Source organism: Haliotis cracherodii, unplaced genomic scaffold (assembly GCF_022045235.1).
Source record: "Haliotis cracherodii isolate W230 unplaced genomic scaffold, xgHalCrac1.p SCAF_52, whole genome shotgun sequence".
Taxonomy (NCBI): Eukaryota; Metazoa; Mollusca; class Gastropoda; order Lepetellida; family Haliotidae; genus Haliotis; species Haliotis cracherodii.
This window is the reverse complement of record NW_027266311.1, coordinates 100,388-121,008: the sequence shown is the minus strand read 5'-3', so window position 1 is coordinate 121,008 and position 20,621 is coordinate 100,388. Positions and strand designations below refer to the sequence as shown.

The window sequence follows — 20,621 nt, the reverse complement described above, 5'->3', positions numbered from 1 at the left end:
ACCTTAACATAGACTTACGGCATAGTGCTAAGGTGATTGTAACTCCCATACCTTAACATAGACTTACGGCAGCCGTAGGGCTAAGGTGATTGTAACTCCCATACCTTAACATAGACTTACGGCAGTCGTAGGGCTAAGGTGATTGTAACTCCCATACCTTAACATAGACTTACGGCAGTCGCAGTGTTAAGGTGATTGTAACTCCCATACCTTAACATAGACTTACGGCAGTAGTAGTGCTAAGGTTGTTTTGTACAGCGCCACCCGAGTATTCTTCACACCCTCCTCCACCAGTTGAATACACGATCTGCCTAGCGCTGTCTGGATGGACCGTGACGGGTGTGTATGGAAATGTCTCACGTGCATAGTCATCGTATTCCTAATAACACCAGTCACTGAGGTTACCCCTGCACTGATCCAATCAAAAAGCAGACACCCGCAAATATCAGATCTTGTTAAACATTTTGTCAGTAAGCAAAACAGGTCCAGCGACACATCACACTGGATAATTTATCACGCATCTTCATGGATTGTAACGTTGATACTTATACAGAGTTTAATGTATTTCGCCGAAGTTAAGTCTTCGACAAGATTCTGATGCAGCGAATGGAATATACACGTGTGAGGTGCGGTTTCCATGGCAACTTACCTGCATATAGGTGATGTGGACAAATCGTGACTTCTTTGCCTGCTTGTTTGGTTCGCTTCCAGCAAATGTCCTCAAAGAGTGTTTGATTGAAAAAATATAGGTTGTGGAAAAACACTAACTAGAGAAATGAAATACTGACGGGCTGACACACTGGGTGCCTAGATATATAGGCTACGTCAATTCCATCCGTTTTCAGATACATTTTCACATAAAGAATACTTGCTTAGTATGATTCGCTATTACGTGAGCTGCCATTGCTTTATTGATTAACATATTCGTTTCATTTTTAAGGTTGTATTGGCGTTGTTTTTTCGATCACTGAAAGGTAATTCTATTTATATGAAATGTTCATAAACGTGCCTCAAATCTAAATAGTTGTCACGTTTTGGTCTCGAGGTATAGCATTTTGTGTACGGCAGTTTGCATTATTGTAAGATCATCTAATATTGTATTACAGATGTAGACGAGGTTGATGTCACCAATATCAATGAGCTAATATTCAAATGCAACTGACAGCGAGCAAAAAAAATGTTGCTTGATTTTCCAATTTAATTTAGACACTTACGGTATATAAATTAACACTTTCATTTTTGAAGTTGATCATATTTGAGCACGATTTCAATATACTACGTTTTACACATATGTATCAAATTGAAACTCATATTTAATACTCTCTCTCTGGTGGACACTGTCTTGGTAACATTTACTCCTCGAAAAATAAGAAATACTCAAATGTTAACACAGCTGTAAAACGTAGTTATGTAATTGAAAATTTACATATTGATACACAAGATATTTCAGCGAATATTTCTTGAATAACGACAACCATTTTATGGATAATTAAATGTTCCGGGCAAATATTTATGACCCACTTTACAAAAAAACAATTATTCTTTAAAAATATATAGCAATTTGCAAACAATTTTTCAGGAAAATTGGCATTTTCTATTTCCATATATTCTTGAAATATGAGAGAAAAAAACGATTATTCAGTAGTTAAAAAAGTCAATAATCAGAGTGTCTCTGTGTAAGGCGGTCTTAATGCCATTCTACCATAAAACAGTGAAGCTTGGATCTGATTTGTGATTAAATAGACGTGGAACCTAGCATGAAAATGCTTCCCGAATATTCGAAAACCAGAACAACCAAATCGGAACCATTTCGGGTACAAAAAGATTGAACTTCAAACTGTCAACATTCATCATTTGAATGCTAAAAACTACGACACGCATTGCACACATTCACAACCTTCGAATATACAGCAAGCATTGAACGATACATGCCTAATTAAAACAATGAGCTGGTGTGCAGGTCCTTCTTTGATATCATACCTGTTGAAGCAAGATAAGGTCTTATGTCTTATTCCAGATTCAAGATTATTCGTGGCTCAGAGTACAACTTTACGTATGTATGGATTTTTTTATATATTTTTAATGACAGAATTTTACGTATGTATGGATTATTTTTTATATATTTTAATGACAGAACTTTACTTATGTATGGATTATTTTATATATTTTCTAATGGCAGAACTGTACGTATGTATGGATTATTTTATACATTTTTTAATGACAGAACTTTACTTATGTGTGGATTATTTTATATATTTTTAATGACAGCTTTAGCATTCATCTCAATGTGCACAGAGGTGTTTTTAGTGTAAGTGATAAAGATGTTGTTTTTAATATGAGGGAAGACCATTTACCAGTGCAACAGTCGTTGTGACAGTTTTTGCCGTGAGGTTCTGAAAGTCGACAGACCAAAGACCTTCGTCTTCATCTTCGTCAACTGTCAGAATTTGTGTAGAAAATTCCATAGCGTTGTTTGTTTATTTTCAAGTTGTATGAAAGTGCGAACCATGCCCAAACGTTTATTAACTCTTTTTGTAGTATATCATTTACAATGTGACAAATTGTGGTATTCCTGTTATTGTGATGGTATAATGGCTGTGTTGTAGCGGAACGATGATGCTGGTGTAGGTCATATACCTTGAGTACAAATTTTGACTATATAAATTGCCGGGCAAAAGAAAGTATACACCCATGTTAATGCTGGCTAAAAATAAAATAACCAACAAATGGTTATACGATGCTGATGTATTTGATACGGGTGTCATAGTTGTGTTTTGGACCTCAAGATTGCAGTGTTTAAGCATCTGTTTTCAGCCTAGTAACCTCTCGATAACGATTGTATTTTTGTGGTCAAATTCAATTTTCATGTGTATACTTTCTTTTGCCCGGCAGTGTATTGAGGTTACTTGCAGCATTTCGACCAAGTTGTAAAAATGAGGCTCTGCCATGTCGAGGAATTATTCGTTCAAACATTGAAGGCATAAAAAACAGTAACTACCTTAACCGACAATCGATTCCGGTAATGTAGGCCGTGCTTTTACGTATCAGGCAAAAAACATCCGTTTATGTCAAAAGGTCCCTTCGTGTCAAAAAATGTTTCAGAATATCTCGGTAAGATTTATGTAGGTATTTTTCAGTTTTTACGTCGTAGTAGAGGAAATGTACTTCATACAACGTGTATGACACACACGGAGATCCATCCATCCCTGCCCACCGGGGATATATCCTTGACTTAACTCCTAAACAAGACAGGGTGTAACTCTATATCTCTGAACCGGAGATTGTGAGAGGTTAATATTCACAACACTGATAACAGGTAAAATATCTACCTGAGCCGTCCATTCCTCGAAGGATGAGTGATTTACCTGTAGCGATCACATTACCCCACTGTTATCATTACCTGTTGACTGTGGATCATATGTCGCCATCAGTAAGTTGTGGCATTAATATGAAATCCTTTAAAACCATCTTCGGATAAGCTTCTCAGGAATATTTTGTATGGGAGGACGATGGTGTTGACTTTCAGCGACTAACGCAGTGGTATACATATTTAAACACGGACTTTACATGTCAGCGGTATCCTTGAAGCATTTCTGAATGTCAACCTAACGAATAAACATAGTATTCCTCTATGGTGTAAAACAAGTGAAGTTTCTCGGGCAATTGAATAAAGTGCATGTCACTCCAAGCATCATTACAAAATGTCAGAGCAGGTTTACGAACTTTTTACGCTTTGGAATACTTAGGATTTCAGGGTTTAGTGATGTTATCTATTGAACTCTGTGCAGTGCGGCTTCTGGTGTGTAGCAACTCGAGAAATATTTCGAACCAAGGTGGAATTTTGTAGTACTGTAAAATTTTGGTTCCAAAACAACGTTAAATCGTGTATGATTTGTAAGGTAATAGGGATAGTTGTTTCGTTTGAGTAACACGAGAACTATGTACACTGACATGAAGCGCGTATTGTTCACATGATTACCGCGATGTGGCGCTAAGTTGAGATATTCATGGAATCTTTAAAACTGTGAAATATGCCTTCCATACAGATTTTATTTGATAAGAAATATGCGGTAAATACAGAAAATACTAAATCTTGTTTTTATATTAAGTCGAATCATTTAGATTGACGATGTTCCATTTGACAGTATTCCATTTGCTTGAAATTAGTCTGATGTTTGTGATTTCATTTTCCAGTTATAAAGTATTTGATCAGATCCTAATCCTGGAATATGCAGCTGCGCCATAGACGGCATACACACGCTATTCATCAACACGGTCACTACGAGGAGCGCTTGGTGAGAAACTTAAAGGAACTCTCACTATCAAAGTGTACCACAACTTTTGTTCATGGCAGCATTACACATAATTATTCATTCATTTGACGAATATGACACCAAGACACGCCCCCTTGTGAATGGCACTGTGAAGATCCAATCATATCGTTCTGTACATTCAACAGGTCCGCCTGCAAATCTGTACTTGTCCAGTAGAAATCATTGTTGTATCTGATGCTGCGGAATGTTCAACAAATAAATGAACAATTACGAAATATTTTGTAATTAAAGAGCGCTGGGGTGTCATGTTTAAGAACTGAAGTAAACATTTGGACAAGAAAAGGTTTATTGTTGTACAAAGAAATCTTCAGATGGTGATGGAGACAGATAAGGTCGATACGTCTGACCCGCCCAAACTGTTCACTATAATGTTGTCTTACCTTCTCCTAACATGTCACATTCTCACCAGTACTGTCAAGTCTCTTCTTGATCCAAATTTTGCGTCGTCATATGCTTTTGGAAAAGAGTGAAGTTGTATCAGTATGAAAGTTTCGATTTTGATTTACTTTGTAAAATTACTCACAAATCACGGAGAGCTAATAATAAACTACTATACAAAAGGAAATATACACTTAAAAATTGCATTTGACCAAAAATTTACAAACCTTTTCAAAACGTTACCAGACCAAAAACAGTCGTAAAACACTCCTACTAAACGTCCGAACACAACTAATACCTGTATCAAATACATCACATCGAATAACCAATTCTTGTTTCTTCTATGTTAACCACCATCAGATAGAGACGTATACTTTCTTTTGCCCATCAGTTTAGTTAGATGAAAGAATCTTTAGATGTATTTTTAAGTCTTGTTTAGTCAACCAATGTTGTGTCTTTGTTTATGGTTTGTCATGTTCCTATTACGCTTGTTTACTGTTTACTTCATGTTATAAAAGACATAGTAAACAATAACAGTTTTCAATATTATTTCGTCATGAATGAACCAATGACGCTAAACAGGACGGGAATCGATTTCGTTTTCTGTGGCAATATTAATAAAATAACCATGAGACGCTTTGAATTTCAAAGGTGTGTCTTGTAAAATACCTTTACACAAACGTTTCATTTAAATTGCGCTTTACCGGGATACAAAAGTATTTGTGGTTACAGTAATCTTCAAACACACGACCGTAATATTCTGACATACTTAAACCGAGCGCAAAATCGTTAAGCCTGAGCTCCTGTTTGAATAACCGTCACAAATTGTGTAGTATTATTCAAACTATCTCGAGCATCTGTTATTTTGAGATAAAGACCCCTTAAATATTACCTCCCACCCCTGTAGCTCACAGCCTGGGGATGAATCTGGCATAGTTACCTCGTTTGTATTCACCCGTATTGACGAACGCGCCTTTCAAACATGCGTCACACTGACAGGCAGTCATCGGGGTGTTCGTGAATGAACAAGAAAGGGTTCAATGTGAGCACTCGAACTTGTTTCTAGATGAGGAAAGCGGTGTTCCATACTATGTGTATTTCGCATGGCCTTTCCACACGAGGGTATTCTAATGCCGCTTCTGTCGTTTTTTTCTTGTTTTAAAAATTGAAACGGTTTAGTTTCTTTGTGGTTGATGCTTGCGGCTTCCTTACTTCAACTGCTGTAAATATGTGTGTTCTCATGTCGTGAACTGTTGTTGTCGGTACAGTATTGCATGCTCTCTGCGAGTTTAATACAGCGACTAAACCATTCCCATAATCAAAATAATTCTCTGCTACAATCAGAGTCCGTTACACTATAATCTATATGAATATAATTGAAAAATTTCAAAAAGACCAGTCATCGACAGGGATATTCTAGGGAAGGTGAAATGGCTGCGGTTTGGGGGGTGTTTCTAAAACAATATACACCACGAAAGGGGTGAATATTTTATTTTTCCCGCAGGTTTCCTCCCAATATTATTAACTCACATGTATAGTTAAACGTTATGAAAAAAATCGTATTGTGTAGTGTTCAGTTCCCCCTTTCAAACAAAAATAATTGTACGTTTTGAAGCGCTAAACACTGACTAAACCTCACACCCAAACCCACCCCAACCCCACAAACAACCCCCACCCCACCCATGTCCCAATACACCCAGCAAATAAGGAGAACCCTTAAATAGATCACCGACGATCTATAATGAACCAAACAGTTCGGATTCATTGATATATTTGGGGATATTTTTATTTTTATGAAATTATGTGTTCAGTCATAACTATAAGAAAAATATCCCCCCAAATATCCATGATCCTTTACGATAATCGGTTCAATATCCCCCAAAATATCCATGATCCTTAATGATAATCGGTTCAATATCCCCCCAAATATCCATGATCCTTCATGATAATCGGTTCAATATCCCCCAAAATATCCATGATCCTTCATGATAATCGGTTCAATATCCCCCAAAATATCCATGATCCTTAACGATAATCGGTTCAATATCCCCCCAGATATCCATGATCCTTAACGATAATCGGTTCAGTATAGATTATAACATCTTCTCTCCCCGATTAATATAAAATATACACAGAGTGAGCCTTGGTACTCTCATATCATATATGAGTACTAAGTACACTGTCGGACAAAAGAAAGTATACACCCATGTTTGATAGTTGTTAAAAATGAAACAAACAAGAAATGTTTTTTTCGATTGCGATGTATTGTATACGAATATCATAGACAACATTACATGTTACATATTACATGATTATCAATAAGTATCTCACGACAAGTCAGCCCAGTAACGTTTAGATAACGTTTGTAATTGTGTGGTCAAATTCAATTTTCAAATGTATATTTTCGTTTGCCGAGCAGTTTATTTAAATTTTGGTGTCGTTTTGGATCGCTTTGAAATGTTTCCATGAATTCAACGTATACAGTGGTATCGCAAAGACATGTAAAAATATTTCTGCATGTTTTTGAAAAAAAATTTTATTTCAAGTAAATCTGAGATAGGGATTATTTTTGCTGAATCGTCGAGTCGGCTTAATCCAGTAGCTATCAGTCACCCAATGCTTTATAAAACGACACGTACAATTTGGCTACAACCCAATCCTTTATAATATCGGGTACCTAATTCGCAGACATATTCTTGAATACATTTCTTTCCGACCGTCGAGTCAGTGAGTCAGAGGTTTACATCGTGTGGGGTATACTATATGTATATCGCAAGGAGTTGATATACGACAACAAAGAAAATAATAAGGTGTGGATGATTAGGTCGGATCAACTGCGCTTGTCTGAACTTGCGCTCCTTCTTTAGAAAAAAATATATTTTTACATTTTCGTTGTTTAGTTTGTGATGTGTTTTGGTTAAATTTGAATGAATGTTTATCGTTTTGATTTACGTTGCTCGGAAATTAGAAGACGTTTATTCTTACAGATCACATAGTATTATCAGTCATCGTCTTATCTGATTGTACATAGGTGATATTGTTGGTTGTTAAACTTCCCTATAGTTTATGCGTTTGTTATATGCAGAGTTGCGTCCCTTGGGCGCGCCAGAAACCTGTGATCGTGGATTCGAATCCCGGTTCGAGCCGATTATGTTTCTAGGTTTGTCAGCACCATACCCCTGCTCGTGGGTTTCACCGAAGTGGTAAACGTCTGAGACCCGCACCACTTCGGGCTTTCCTCCCACATTAAGCTGACACACTTAACTGAAATACTGTTAAAAGCAGGGTTAAACACAACTCATTCACTAGTAGTTTGCACAGAAAGATATTTAGTGATCCAAGCTCAGATACACAAAACGCTGCGACAGTGTGCACTGTAAATGTGAAAGTTCAGACTACAGTTGAAATGCTAAGGTATTTATATTTTACATTTGTGTACACACATCATGCATTAGCGTATTAAGTATATATATCACCCACAGGGGCACGGATGAAGGGGACATTCTCGCAAATAATTGAAGATGAAGTCATCCGTTGTTCATGACGTCACATACGATGTATTGTGACGTGGTTTCAACAATAGGAATAAGGAAACTGACATGTTCCTACATTTCCTCAGAAAAAGAGACATTGGTTAATACAAACAATAACCTGCTCGTACATCTGAGTTCCCTGCCCATCGTGAATTAAGGTTGAAAGCACACACAGAAACTAACTCGTGACAGATAATCTTTATTTCCACGAAGACTGAAGGTTAGTCTCTATATCTGTGCGACCGCCTCCATGGTCTAGTGGATAGAGAGAGAAAAGTCGATGGTTCGATTCCCGGCTGTGTCATACCAAAAGATTTTAAAATTAACCACTAAAGTCTCAAGTCACGTCCGTTTCACAAAGCGATCGGTGTGTCAACCTTAAATTTGGCAATCGTATGTCTTCGCTTCTGAAACCTATTGTTACCCTGCCTGGTGCTCCGCATAAAGAGGATAAAACAAGGCCTGGTCGCCTCGGAGTCAGTATTCTGTGTCTGAGTTGGGTGTCCGTGTTAAACTGCAATATGGTGTCTCAGTGTTTTTATTGGGTTAGCACTATAATAGACGCACACACACATTCACACACATATAAAACACATACACACACACGCACACACACACACACGCACACACATAAACACACAACATGTTAAGACGTTAACATATGGTACTTGGAATTTTGTAAGGTGAACACTTGAGTTGCCTTTGCATGTGTTTATGACGGGTGGCACCGGTGGGGCAGGATAAGCTCATTATTTGAGGTTTATTCAGAGTCCATACACATTATCAGGGACCCAAAAAACCGTTATTTAGGTCCGCGATGTGATTTACAGTCGGAATCGCACAATGGCCTCTGCTTTTAGCAAAGAAATCTTATGGTCATGAAAAGGGCTTTGTGACATTTGTTTGAGAAATGAATTTGCTGAAGCCTGAAGCTATTTACCTTCAATTTTTCATACATTTACAAATCCTTACTCGTCAAAAGTACAATAACATCGATATGACTGTACACAATGACTTGGCAGCGCTTCCCCAGTTAACAGCATCTTTCTTACAAATCACACAAAGTCTTAAAAGTTAAATATTCCAAACAAAATACGCTCTCTTCACGGGTAATTTCTTGTTTACAATTACCTGTCCACCTCAATTAGAGGCAATTAGTGCAACAACTGCCTTCTCGACGCCGAAGATGACAACCACAGCATAAAAACCGCCCTAACAAACGTTGCCTCAGCTACGAGATATCTTGAGGACGCCATAGTGTTATTTTTCTGTTGATTTATTCGGAAAATCTGACAAGACTAAAGTTGGAAATATTTGTGGAGGCGAGAGTGGCACACCGGCTAACCCGTCATACACTTTGTCGGAGCTTAGTGAAGACGCGATTGATGATGATGATGATGATGATGATGATGATGTGGTATTCAGAATAGCTCATGGTGTTCAGTTCAATTAAATATTTTCAAATGCGATCTTTCAACACGAATTGTTATCAACGCTGCGGAATGAAATCAATTTCTCTCAACACTGAAGAGTGTGGGTCGGCTCTTGTCAATAAGGAGACACGAGTTGTGTCCCTTTATTGGCTCCCGTTCGTTTACGAGATATTGCTCATTTAACGTCGCACTGAGAAATATCTCAGCTATATGACGGGCGTCTGTAAATAATCGAGCCTGGACCCGACAATCCAGTGAATGACATCATGACATGGATCTACGCAACTGTTAGATGACATGCATCAATCAAGTCAGCGAGTTTGACCACCCGATCCCGTGAGACGACTCTGAAAACCAATTCTGTTGATTTGACTGTTCAGGCAGGCTTTAAAAGAACTGAAAGTTTACTTTCCATAATCATAAAAAATCTCTGCTAAAGGCACAGTTCTTTGTACGATTAAGCATGAGTTGATGAATCACGATCAATTCGTGAAGACGCCAGGTGTTCGCGAAAAGGGGAGAACACCCTGCCTCATCGATGACTTAGTGGTGTCCTGCAGCAGTTCGTCAATATCACGTCTTGGAACAAACCACCATGCCACCTTAAATTGGCTTGACTTGCAGCAGTTCGTCAATATCACGTCTTGGAACAAACCAGCATGCTACCATAAGTTGGCTTCACTTATTGTACCCTTGAGGGGAATCGAACCCGGGTCTTTGGTGTGATGAGGAAATGCTTATACTACTGCGCCACCCCACCTACCCAACTATGGTGCTTTTGTTGTATTGTAACACCTAGCTACCTAATACAACGAGGAATACATATGCTGCAATTATGAAGCCTATGATTATCATTCGCAAAGGGCAATCCCAAAACGGGTATTTCCTGAAAATAGATTATCAGATTAGATCGCCTGTATGCATTCACAACAAAGCGGTAAAGTTGTTCCGACAACAAATCTATATGATAACGTATATTGTATATTCTTTAAATAAGACACTGATAAATGGAGAATTACTAAACAACCAAGAACTTATAAATTTATCCCAACCATAGCCGTTCTCGTGGGTTTCACTAAAGTGGTTTTATCATTTAAGAACTGCATCACTTCGGGCTCTATTGCCACATCAAGCTGACACGCCGTGATGCAGAAGGAATACTGTTCAAAGCGGCGTTAAACCAAAACCACTCACTCACCTCGGGAGACTTCTCTGTGGCAATGGATATCCCACAATACTATCTAAGAATTTGTTTGGGTGGAGGAGATAGAATTTGGTGCTGGATAGAGGAGATGAGGAGTTCTATCTCAAGTCTCAATGTCTGGTAAGATATTGACATGGCGTACAAGATGCCATCACAGAGGACACGATAAACAAGAGTGTTGCCGGCGAAAACATTAACTGTCCTCTATCGGTACTGAGTGTGTCCATTTAACGGTGATTACATAGTGCTGGGAAACTACAAAATCAAAGAATATGAAAGAAGTCCGACATTGGGGATGGGGGTATAGGGGCAGGGCTGGCCCAGTTCGTCTGAGGCGTCACAATTCGCTGTGCAAAGTTGCGTCCCTTGAGCATAACAGAAACCTATAATTGTGGGTTCGAATCCCATATCCGTCCTCGTTGGTTTCACGTCAACGTCTAAGACCGGCATCACTTCAGGCTATCTCCCAATGCCAGGCCCTGGTGTTACTGGATACTCTCAACAACTCACTCACTCCAAGGCAGGAGCACACAGCCTGTAAATGTCACACACAAATCATCTCTACCTTGTTGTTTTTATTATGACTCCGCCATGAATAAACATCAGTTACAGAGTTTCATGAGTCGACAGTCCACATCCGGAGTGACGGGATGGTTACATAACTGACTGTAGCCATGGCACCTCCTTCTGGTTCATTCCTCTTGTTGACTTTAAATGTCTGGCTGACTTGGTTGATGCACGTCATCGATCCCCATTGCGTGGATCGATGCTCATGATGTCAATCACTGGATTGTCTGGTCCAGACTCGATTATTTACAGACCGGCGCCATATAGCTGGGATATTGCTGAGTGCGGCGTTAAACAACAAACAAACAAATAAATAAACAAAACATGTCCCCGATTATTTACATGTTATCCTGTTGTGACTGTAAATTTGCTGACTGGGGCGTGAAAGGCAATAATAACTCATGAGTATGGAATAACGCATGCAACATTTAGTTCATACATTTAAGACCCGTGAAGATCCGGGGTGGAATAGGTCTTCAGCATACTTGCCATGCCCGCCCTGAAAGGCGTCTGTGCTTGTAGCAAGAGGCGACTAACTGAATCGGGCGGTGATCTGACCTGGTTGATGAAGGTCATCGATCCCAATTGCGTGGATCGATGCTCATGATGTCAATCACTGGGGTGCCTTGTCCAAACCGCGATTATTTACAGGCCGCCGTCACATAGCTGGAATATTGCTGAGTGTGGCGTTAAAAAACAAACAGTCATACATTTGATCACTGTTCACGTTATTGTTCTCAAATGCAAAGTATGACAAATCTAAGTATGACAAGAACTCAGTATGACGAGAACTCAGTATGACGAGGACTCAGTATGACGAAAACTAAGTATGACGAGAACTAAATATGACGAGAACTCAGTATGACGAGAACTTACTATGACGAGGACTCTTTGGATTTTATCAGAATTACCATTTGTAAACGTGGAGAAATTTGTTAAAATAGAAGTTTGCGACAGACGGTTCAGAATGTATGTTTCTAAGAGAGATTTCAACCAAGAGGCCTCCGGTGGAAAATGGACAAGCAAGTCGCCCTCTCAAACAGTTTTGACAGAGACTTTAATCATACTGGAGACACGTGTCCACAATATCTGACATGGAAAGGGGGCGGTCGGGTAGCCTAGTGGTTAAAGCGTTCGCTCGTCACGCCGAAGACCCGGGTTCGATTCCCGACATGGCTACAATGTGTGAAGCCCATTTCTGGTGTCCCCCGCCGTGATATTGCTGGAATATTGCTAAAAGCGGCGTAAAACATACTCACTCACTGACATGGAAAGATACCCATGGGTGTCTATTTGTTTTCTAACAGGAATTAAATTTACAACACTTGAAATCGCAAGTGGCACCAATCAGTTTAAAAAATTGAAGTCAGCCTTGTTAAAACGTTTGGAGCCTTGATATGGTCCGGAAGAAACGTTTGATCTTTCTCCCTGATGACATTTCTCCGATCAATTTTCAGAGGAAATGCTTTTCTAGAGGTAAGAGGAAAGTGTTGTTGTATCGTCATTACAAGTACTGTGGTGTTCCAAGCTTCCAAGCCAAGCTACCCAGGGGAGCTCAGGAGCTGAATGAGTCTCCAGTGGCCAGTGCTTGTCGTGTAAAACTAACGAGGTTCAGGTGCTCACAATGTGTGCCATCATCGCCTTACAGCGTGAGATTCCGGGTGGAATAGGTCTTCAGCAACCCATGCTTGCCATAAAAGGTGACTATGCTTGTCGTAAAAGGCGACTTACGGGATCGGGTGGTCAGGCTCGCTGACTTGATTGATGCATGTCATAGATCCAAATTGCATCACTGGATTGTCTGGTCAAGCCTCGATTATTTACAGACCGCCGTCATTTACTTGGAATATTGCTGAGTACGGCGTTAAACAACAAACCAACAACCTTACAGCGTGACCCCGTGAATATCCGTGTTAGAATTGGTCCTCAGCAACCCGACGCGATGAAGTAGCTTAGTGGTTCAAGCGTTCGCTCGGTTCGATTCCCCACCGGAGTACAATGTGTTAAGCCATTTCTGGTGTCCCCCGCCGTGATATTGCTGGAATATTGCTAAAAGCGGCGTAAAACCATATTCACTAACTCATTCACTTCAGCAACCCATGCTTGCCGTGAGAGGCGACTAACGGGATCGGGTGGTAAGGCTCGCTGACTTGGTTGATGCATGTCACAGTATCCCGTAGCGTGGATCATTGCTCATGATGTCAATCACTGGATTGCCTGGTCCAGACTGGTTTGCTACAGGCCGCTGTCAACCACTTTACTGTCAAAAGGGACAGTGAATTTGATAATATAAATGATTTCGTTGGATTAAACAAAAAGGACAAGGTCAGGTTTGGGTCTATTCCACAAAATTATATAATTGTCATTTCCCATGACGCCGTCTACACATTCTGTGTCGTGCCATAGATGGACCTCTGATCCAAAACCACAAACATGGCGAAGACAAAGTAATAACAGGATCGAGCCACGCCATTATTTGTATTATTGTCGTTATTATTATTAGTAGTAGTAGTAATAGTAGTAGTTGTTGTAGTGGTAGTGTTATTGTTGTAACAATTATCATCATAGGAGTAGTGTTATCACCCAAATCAGCCACATTACGGTGGAAGACTCCAAGGGAATCGAACCCGGTCCTAGGCGTGACGAGCTACAGCTCAATCCTACCCCCACCGCAATGACGACGGTGCTCTGACAACATGCGTTAACAAGACAGTAGTCCTAAAGTTGTCTCCCTTAGCACAGGTGAGATACAAGGAGGTTGAAATTCCCGTGTCCCGTGTGACGAGTTCATAATGGATCTTGAAAAGAAATACTTACAATTTGCTTTACGGTGACAATGGAGAGTACATTTCAGCTTACTCTGTTGTAATCTAGACTTGGGCATCTTACGAACTCTAAATAGGCCCCACGCAACACCCGTCTGTCTCACGGTTTACCTGCCTTGGTGCTATTAATAAACCAGGACGTTGTTCCTGGACAAACCATGTTGAGTCACACTAGGCTCCCTGGCGGGTAACTGCCGAGTGACGTGAAGCCTTCCAACCGTAAACACAGGGCTGTAGCAGGGGTGTTCGTTAAACAGACACACAGCATGGAAGTTACTCCTCAAACGCATTATGAAGAAATCCATTTTATCGACAAGAAAGGCCCACAGAAATCCCGACACTTGTGTTCATCTTCCAAGTGTTTTGTTGTGCTTATTTTATCGATGGTTTTAAATGGAGGATTGGGTGCATTTATTGTCTACAAGATGACACACAAAGAACATGCTGCGCCGTTTGCTCCAGGCGAGGTTAAGCGACTCGATATTGCTGACTCTGTCTGTGTGTCATGTGACTCTCTGAACGTCCCTGACCTAGCAAGATCACCTTTGGAGAATCAGGTCAAGGTCGTTATGCTGGGTCAAGGTTCATTTTGCTGTTTGGAGAATACTGAGGGTCTCAGCATGTATATGAATATTGTAAGTGTTTATTTAGTGTTCTAAATAATGATATCCAAGAAAATATAATTCTGCACCACGGGTGGCTTATCGTCTTCTAGGTCAAGGACATTCAAAAGCTCTGCATGTAAATGTTTGTTGGTATGACGGTTATGCTCTTATGATTTATAAAAGGCATTGTAAGCACAATAATGATTTCACATATTTCTTTTGAATCTAGGTAGTCGGAGAATATTACCATGACCTCAACGGTGGCAACAGTGGTGGTGACCTTCACATCAACCATGACAGACCGGCGGCGCATCTGTATCTTGACACAAACAGCGTCACAGGTTTGTATGCTTCGTTTAATTCAATGTTTCACTCACTCACACACTGATTGAAGAATTAAACATTAAAGACCACATGATAATGATTGACCTTCACATCAACCATGACAGACCGGCGGCGCATCTGTATCTTGACACAAACAGCGTCACAGGTCTGTATGCTTCGTTAAGCCCAACGTTTCACTCACTCACACACTGATTGAAGAATTATACATTAAAGACCACGTGATAATGAGTGACGTTGCAACTGTACAAAGCCTTAACCTCCACTCACTCACTCACTCACAAACAAATGGCTTGAGGTAGCATATATAGAGACTAATATAATGTCATGAATTTAGTAATGGTATATTTCAAGGTATACAAAGAGAAACATAATATGATCACCATTAACAGTTGAACACGATCTGGTCATTTGTAGAAAAGGGACCTGTTTTACGGTACATAAACAAGCCTACTCTTCAGCACCCCAATGGCGTTCCGTTTGGGTACACGGCAACTATCTTCTGCACAACAACACACCCCTACATACTTGTGAATAAGCCGCAGATAAGATTTGATTTAACTTCTTGCTTTGCACACATTAATATTTCAAACAAAGAGTGTCGTATACAAACAGGGAGTCCGGTGCATGTTTCCTGACATGCTATATATAAACATCTCCTACAGTTGTTAAGTTAGTGGACCCTTTTAACCGCTACCAGGAAGTTACACACATAGGTGATTTCTCAGAACTGACACGCGATCTGAATATCGTTTCAAGGAAGTTGAACACTTCTTATTTAAATACTGTGAGTGGGGACTGTATTCAGGGTAAAGTTTACTCCTTGTTCGTACGCTAGGTACGGTCTTAAAGCTTCAGTTATTAAGTACAGTACACAGTATCAACTGAATCGGAATATTCACTGTCGCCTGATCTGAGTGGCTGTGTCATCTGAGTCTCCACAAATCTCTGTGTGACAGAATCTCACTTACTCACTCATTGGCCCGATCAACCACTCACCCAAACAACCGCCGCATTATTCACTCACCCACCTACCAACCCATCCACCCACTCACTCACTTACTGACCCAACTGACCCACCCAGTCACTCACCCAAACAACCGCCGCATTATTCACTCACCCACCTACCGACCCACCCACTCACTCACTTACTGACCCAACTGACCCACCCAGTCACTCACCCAAACAACCGCCGCATTATTCACTCACCCACCTACCAACCCACCCACTCACTCACTTACTGACCCAACTGACCCACCCAGTCACTCACCCAAACAACCGCCGCATTATTCACTCACTCACTCATTGGCCCGATCAACCACTCACCCAAACAACCGCCGCATTATTCACTCACTCACTCATTGGCCCGATCAACCACTCACCCAAACAACCGCCGCATTATTCACTCACCCACCTACCGACCCACCCACTCACTCACTTACTGACCCAACTGACCCACCCAGTCACTCACCCACCCACTCACTCACCGACCCAACCACCCAGTCACTCATTCATCCAAAATCCAAACATCCACCAACCCACTCACACACCCACCCAGTCACTCAACCACCCAGTCACCCACCCACTCTCTCCCCCACTCACCGACCCAACAACCAACTCACACATTCACACAAAACTCAAACATCCACCAACTTACTCACCTACCCACTCACTCACCTATCCGTTTACCCACTCACTCACTCACTTCCTGACTCAACTAACCCAGCCACTCACTCCCTCATCCACTCATCCCCACACCCACTTAATCACCTTCCCACTTAATGACCTCCCCTGACTCCCCCACTCACACCACCCCGCACTCATTCATCCAAAACCCACTCACTCAGGGCCTCAAATCTCTGGGTCTCATTTCTCTGTGTGACAGAATCTAATGCACGCACTCACTCACTCAACCACTCACTCACTCAACCACTCACTCACTCAACCACTGACTCAGGGCCTCAAATCTCTGGTTCTCATTTCTCTGTGTGCCAGAATCTAATGCGCTCACACACTCACTCACTAACTCACACACTCACTTACTCACTCACTCACCACACTGATTTAAAATCTACACATTATGACTTTATTTCTCTTCCCATCAGATCAACATCTCCAGTGGGACTCCTCCCCTGGGTATGGGACGGCACACGTGACTGGGGATGTTACCTATAGCAACGGACGTCTACATGTGCCACGTGACGGCATGTACTACGTCTACTCCTTCCTTACAATACGTAGCGACGTCGTCACAAACGACGACCTCAACATTGTCCACAGCGTACAGAAGTACAACTCTGACCACATAGACACAGACAGGCAGCTCCTCCTCATGGGCAAGACGACACTGAAGGAGAGACAAGGGCAGTTCACCAAAAGTTTCTTGGCGGCAAATTTGAAATTGAAAAAGAATGATGAACTTTTTGTCAGCTTGTCAAACACGTCCTTGGTATACAAATTTCCACCTGCTAATTATTTTGGTGTCCACATGTTGTAATATCAGTTTAGAAATGTGTCCAATAACAAGTTAAAACCGTCACATCAATATGAATAACTATAATTCAAGCATTGTATCATTTTAACAGGGGCGGTCGGGTAGCCTAGTGGTTAAAATGTTCGCTCGTCACGCCAAAGACCCGGGTTCGATTCCCGATATGGGTACAATGTGTGAAGCCCATTTCTGGTGTCCCCCGCCGTGATACTGCTGGAATATTGCTAAAAGCGGCGTAAAACCATACTCACCCACTCACTCATTTTAACACTAAAGGAGGTCATCGAGATCCACTCAACGGCTAGAAGATTGTAAGTGACACGTGACCAAAATATGAAGGTTGGAATTCCCTGTCTGCACCAGTACCAGTATCATACTACCGCTTCTGGCTCATGTTACGTTAAGCTACTAAAGGCACGTTTTGAAATGAAGCAGCGCTTGGAATGAGCTTCTGTGGCTACCTTTAAAGTCGCAGTACTGGTTAATGGTCTACGTTCCTGCTAGTCACTCTATAGATTTACCTCCCTTAGTTGCCTAGGGACCTGCTTATCTCGATCATAATCCTTGGCATGCCTGTGTCACTCGTTGGTATTCCTTTCGAGTGAAGCTTTGCAGAAATACTGTTGAAAGCGTCTCAATCATTCTGGTGATTATCTTCGATTGGTGAATGACGGACCATATCTATATTCCCACATAATACACAAGTCCTACTTTGTTATTTCAGTATCGTAGTATGTCATCTGATTGTAGAAACACAGGACCATATCTACATTCCCCCATAATACACAAGTCCTACTTTGTTATTTCAGTATCGTAGTATGTCATCTGATTGTAGAAACACAGGACCATATCTACATTCCCCCATAATACACAAGTCCTACTTTGTTATTTCAGTAGTGTAGTATTTCATCTGATAGTAGAAACACAGGACCATATCTACATTCCACCATAATACACAAGTCCTACTTTGTTATTTCAGTATCGTAGTATTTCATCTGATAGTAGAAACACAGGACCATATCTACATTCCACCATAATACACAAGTCCTACTTTGTTATTTCAGTATCGTAGTATTTCACCTGATAGTAGAAACACAGGACCATATCTACATTCCCCCATAATACACAAGTCCTACTTTGTTATTTCAGTAGTGTAGTATGTCACCTGATAGTAGAAACACAGGACCATATCTACATTCCACCATAATACACAAGTCCTACTTTGTTATTTCAGTATCGTAGTATTTCACCTGATAGTAGAAACACAGGACCATATCTACATTCCACCATAATACACAAGTCCTACTTTGTTATTTCAGTATCGTAGTATTTCACCTGATAGTAGAAACACAGGACCATATCTACATTCCCACATAATACACAAGTCCTACTTTGTTATTTCAGTATCGTAGTATTTCATCTGATAGTAGAAACACAGGACCATATCTACATTCCCCCATAATACACAAGTCCTACTTTGTTATTTCAGTAGTGTAGTATTTCACCTGATAGTAGAAACACAGGACCATATCTACATTCCTCCATAATACACAAGTCCTACTTTGTTATTTCAGTAGTGTAGTATTTCATCTGATTGTAGAAACACAGGACCATATCTACATTCCATAATACACAAGTCCTACTTTGTTATTTCAGTATCGTAGTATTTCATCTGATTGTAGAAACACAGGACCATATCTACATTCCACCATAATACACAAGTCCTACTTTGTTATTTCAGTAGTGTAGTATTTCACCTGATAGTAGAAACACAGGACCATATCTACATTCCTCCATAATACACAAGTCCTACTTTGTTATTTCAGTAGTGTAGTATTTCATCTGATTGTAGAAACACAGGACCATATCTACATTCCATAATACACAAGTCCTACTTTGCTATTTCAGTATCGTAGTATTTCATCTGATAGTAGAAACACAGGACCATATCTACATTCCACCATAATACACAAGTCCTACTTTGTTATTTCAGTAGTGTAGTATTTCATCTGATAGTAGAAACACAGGACCATATCTACATTCCACCATAATACACAAGTCCTACTTTGCTATTTCAGTAGTGTAGTATTTTATCTGATAGTAGAAACACATAATTAAGTCTCCAATGCGACCTATCATTATGGCGCACGTTTTGTTGACGGGGATTATAACTGCGACCGACTCTCTTGCTAAGATTAACAGCTTCAATGCTTGCTATAACCAGTTTTGAGTTACTCGCGTTGTATAGTCAGTTCATTGTTATTGGGAATGTATTGTTGTGATGTGGAATGGGAATAAATGGGAATAAATGGGAATAAATGGGAATAAAGAGTATACATTCCAACGACAATTGTCTAGTTTATGTACAGGCCGCCGTCGCATGATAGGAGTGCTGTTGTTGCGTCAGGCAAGAAACAGACACATACTTTTTATGCAAATATGTGCTACCTTCAAGACAGAACATGCTTAACCATTTCGCGAACACCAAGTGATTTTCATCGATCCATACACATAATATCCATCAGTGGTTTGCCTTTGACACCCACTGATATCTGTTTCGGCGGGGGTCTGGTTATTCTCTGACGATGGCGTTGTATATATGTTTGAGATGTGAGTATTTAGTTGCAGTCATTGCTGTAAAGAATCTAAAGCTCCAAGAACTATTAAGGTATTTGGTCTTCTTCAAGAGATGTCTGAACTTTGACATCTGTGTCAAACGAAAGTCGTCAATAATTTGGACCTATAAGCTACACACCGTGGCAGTATAAAACAAGAATCCCTCCCCACTTACAAACTGTATAGACTGTTAAGGTTGTTCCGAGAAAAACAACACAGGAGGCGGATGTGTGTGTGTGTGTGTGTGTGTGTGTGTGTGTGTGTGTGTGTGTGTGTGTGTGTGTGTGTGTGTG

At 40.5% G+C, this 20,621-nt stretch overlaps 1 protein-coding gene across 2 annotated transcripts; it reads left to right on the top strand.

Annotated features, from left to right (window-relative positions):
* The first annotated feature begins 496 nt into the window (after nt 1-496).
* On the top strand, nt 497-20,086 carry LOC139444466 (tumor necrosis factor ligand superfamily member 15-like). Of its 2 annotated transcripts, XM_071225428.1 has the most exons (3): nt 14,193-14,909; nt 15,109-15,220; nt 17,327-20,086. In XM_071225428.1, exons 1-3 carry the CDS (start codon nt 14,541-14,543, stop codon nt 17,716-17,718), a joined length of 873 nt encoding a protein of 290 aa, XP_071081529.1. In that variant the 5' UTR covers nt 14,193-14,540; the 3' UTR covers nt 17,719-20,086. The 2 variants fall into 2 exon arrangements, 1 of the variants encoding a protein (XP_071081529.1); XR_011651766.1 differs by lacking the exons at nt 14,193-14,909; nt 17,327-20,086 and adding an exon at nt 497-659 and having other exon boundaries at nt 15,109-15,187.
* The last annotated feature ends 535 nt before the right edge of the window (nt 20,087-20,621 follow it).

Excerpts from the sequence above, each read along its gene's own strand:
- LOC139444466 (XM_071225428.1), top strand. The coding sequence starts at position 14,541 with ATGGAAGTTACTCCTCAAACGCATTATGAAGAAATCCATTTTATCGAC. Across the intron at positions 14,910-15,108 it reads TCAGCATGTATATGAATATT|GTAGTCGGAGAATATTACCA; the intron begins GTAAGTGTTTAT and ends TTTTGAATCTAG. Across the intron at positions 15,221-17,326 it reads TGACACAAACAGCGTCACAG|ATCAACATCTCCAGTGGGAC; the intron begins GTTTGTATGCTT and ends TCTTCCCATCAG.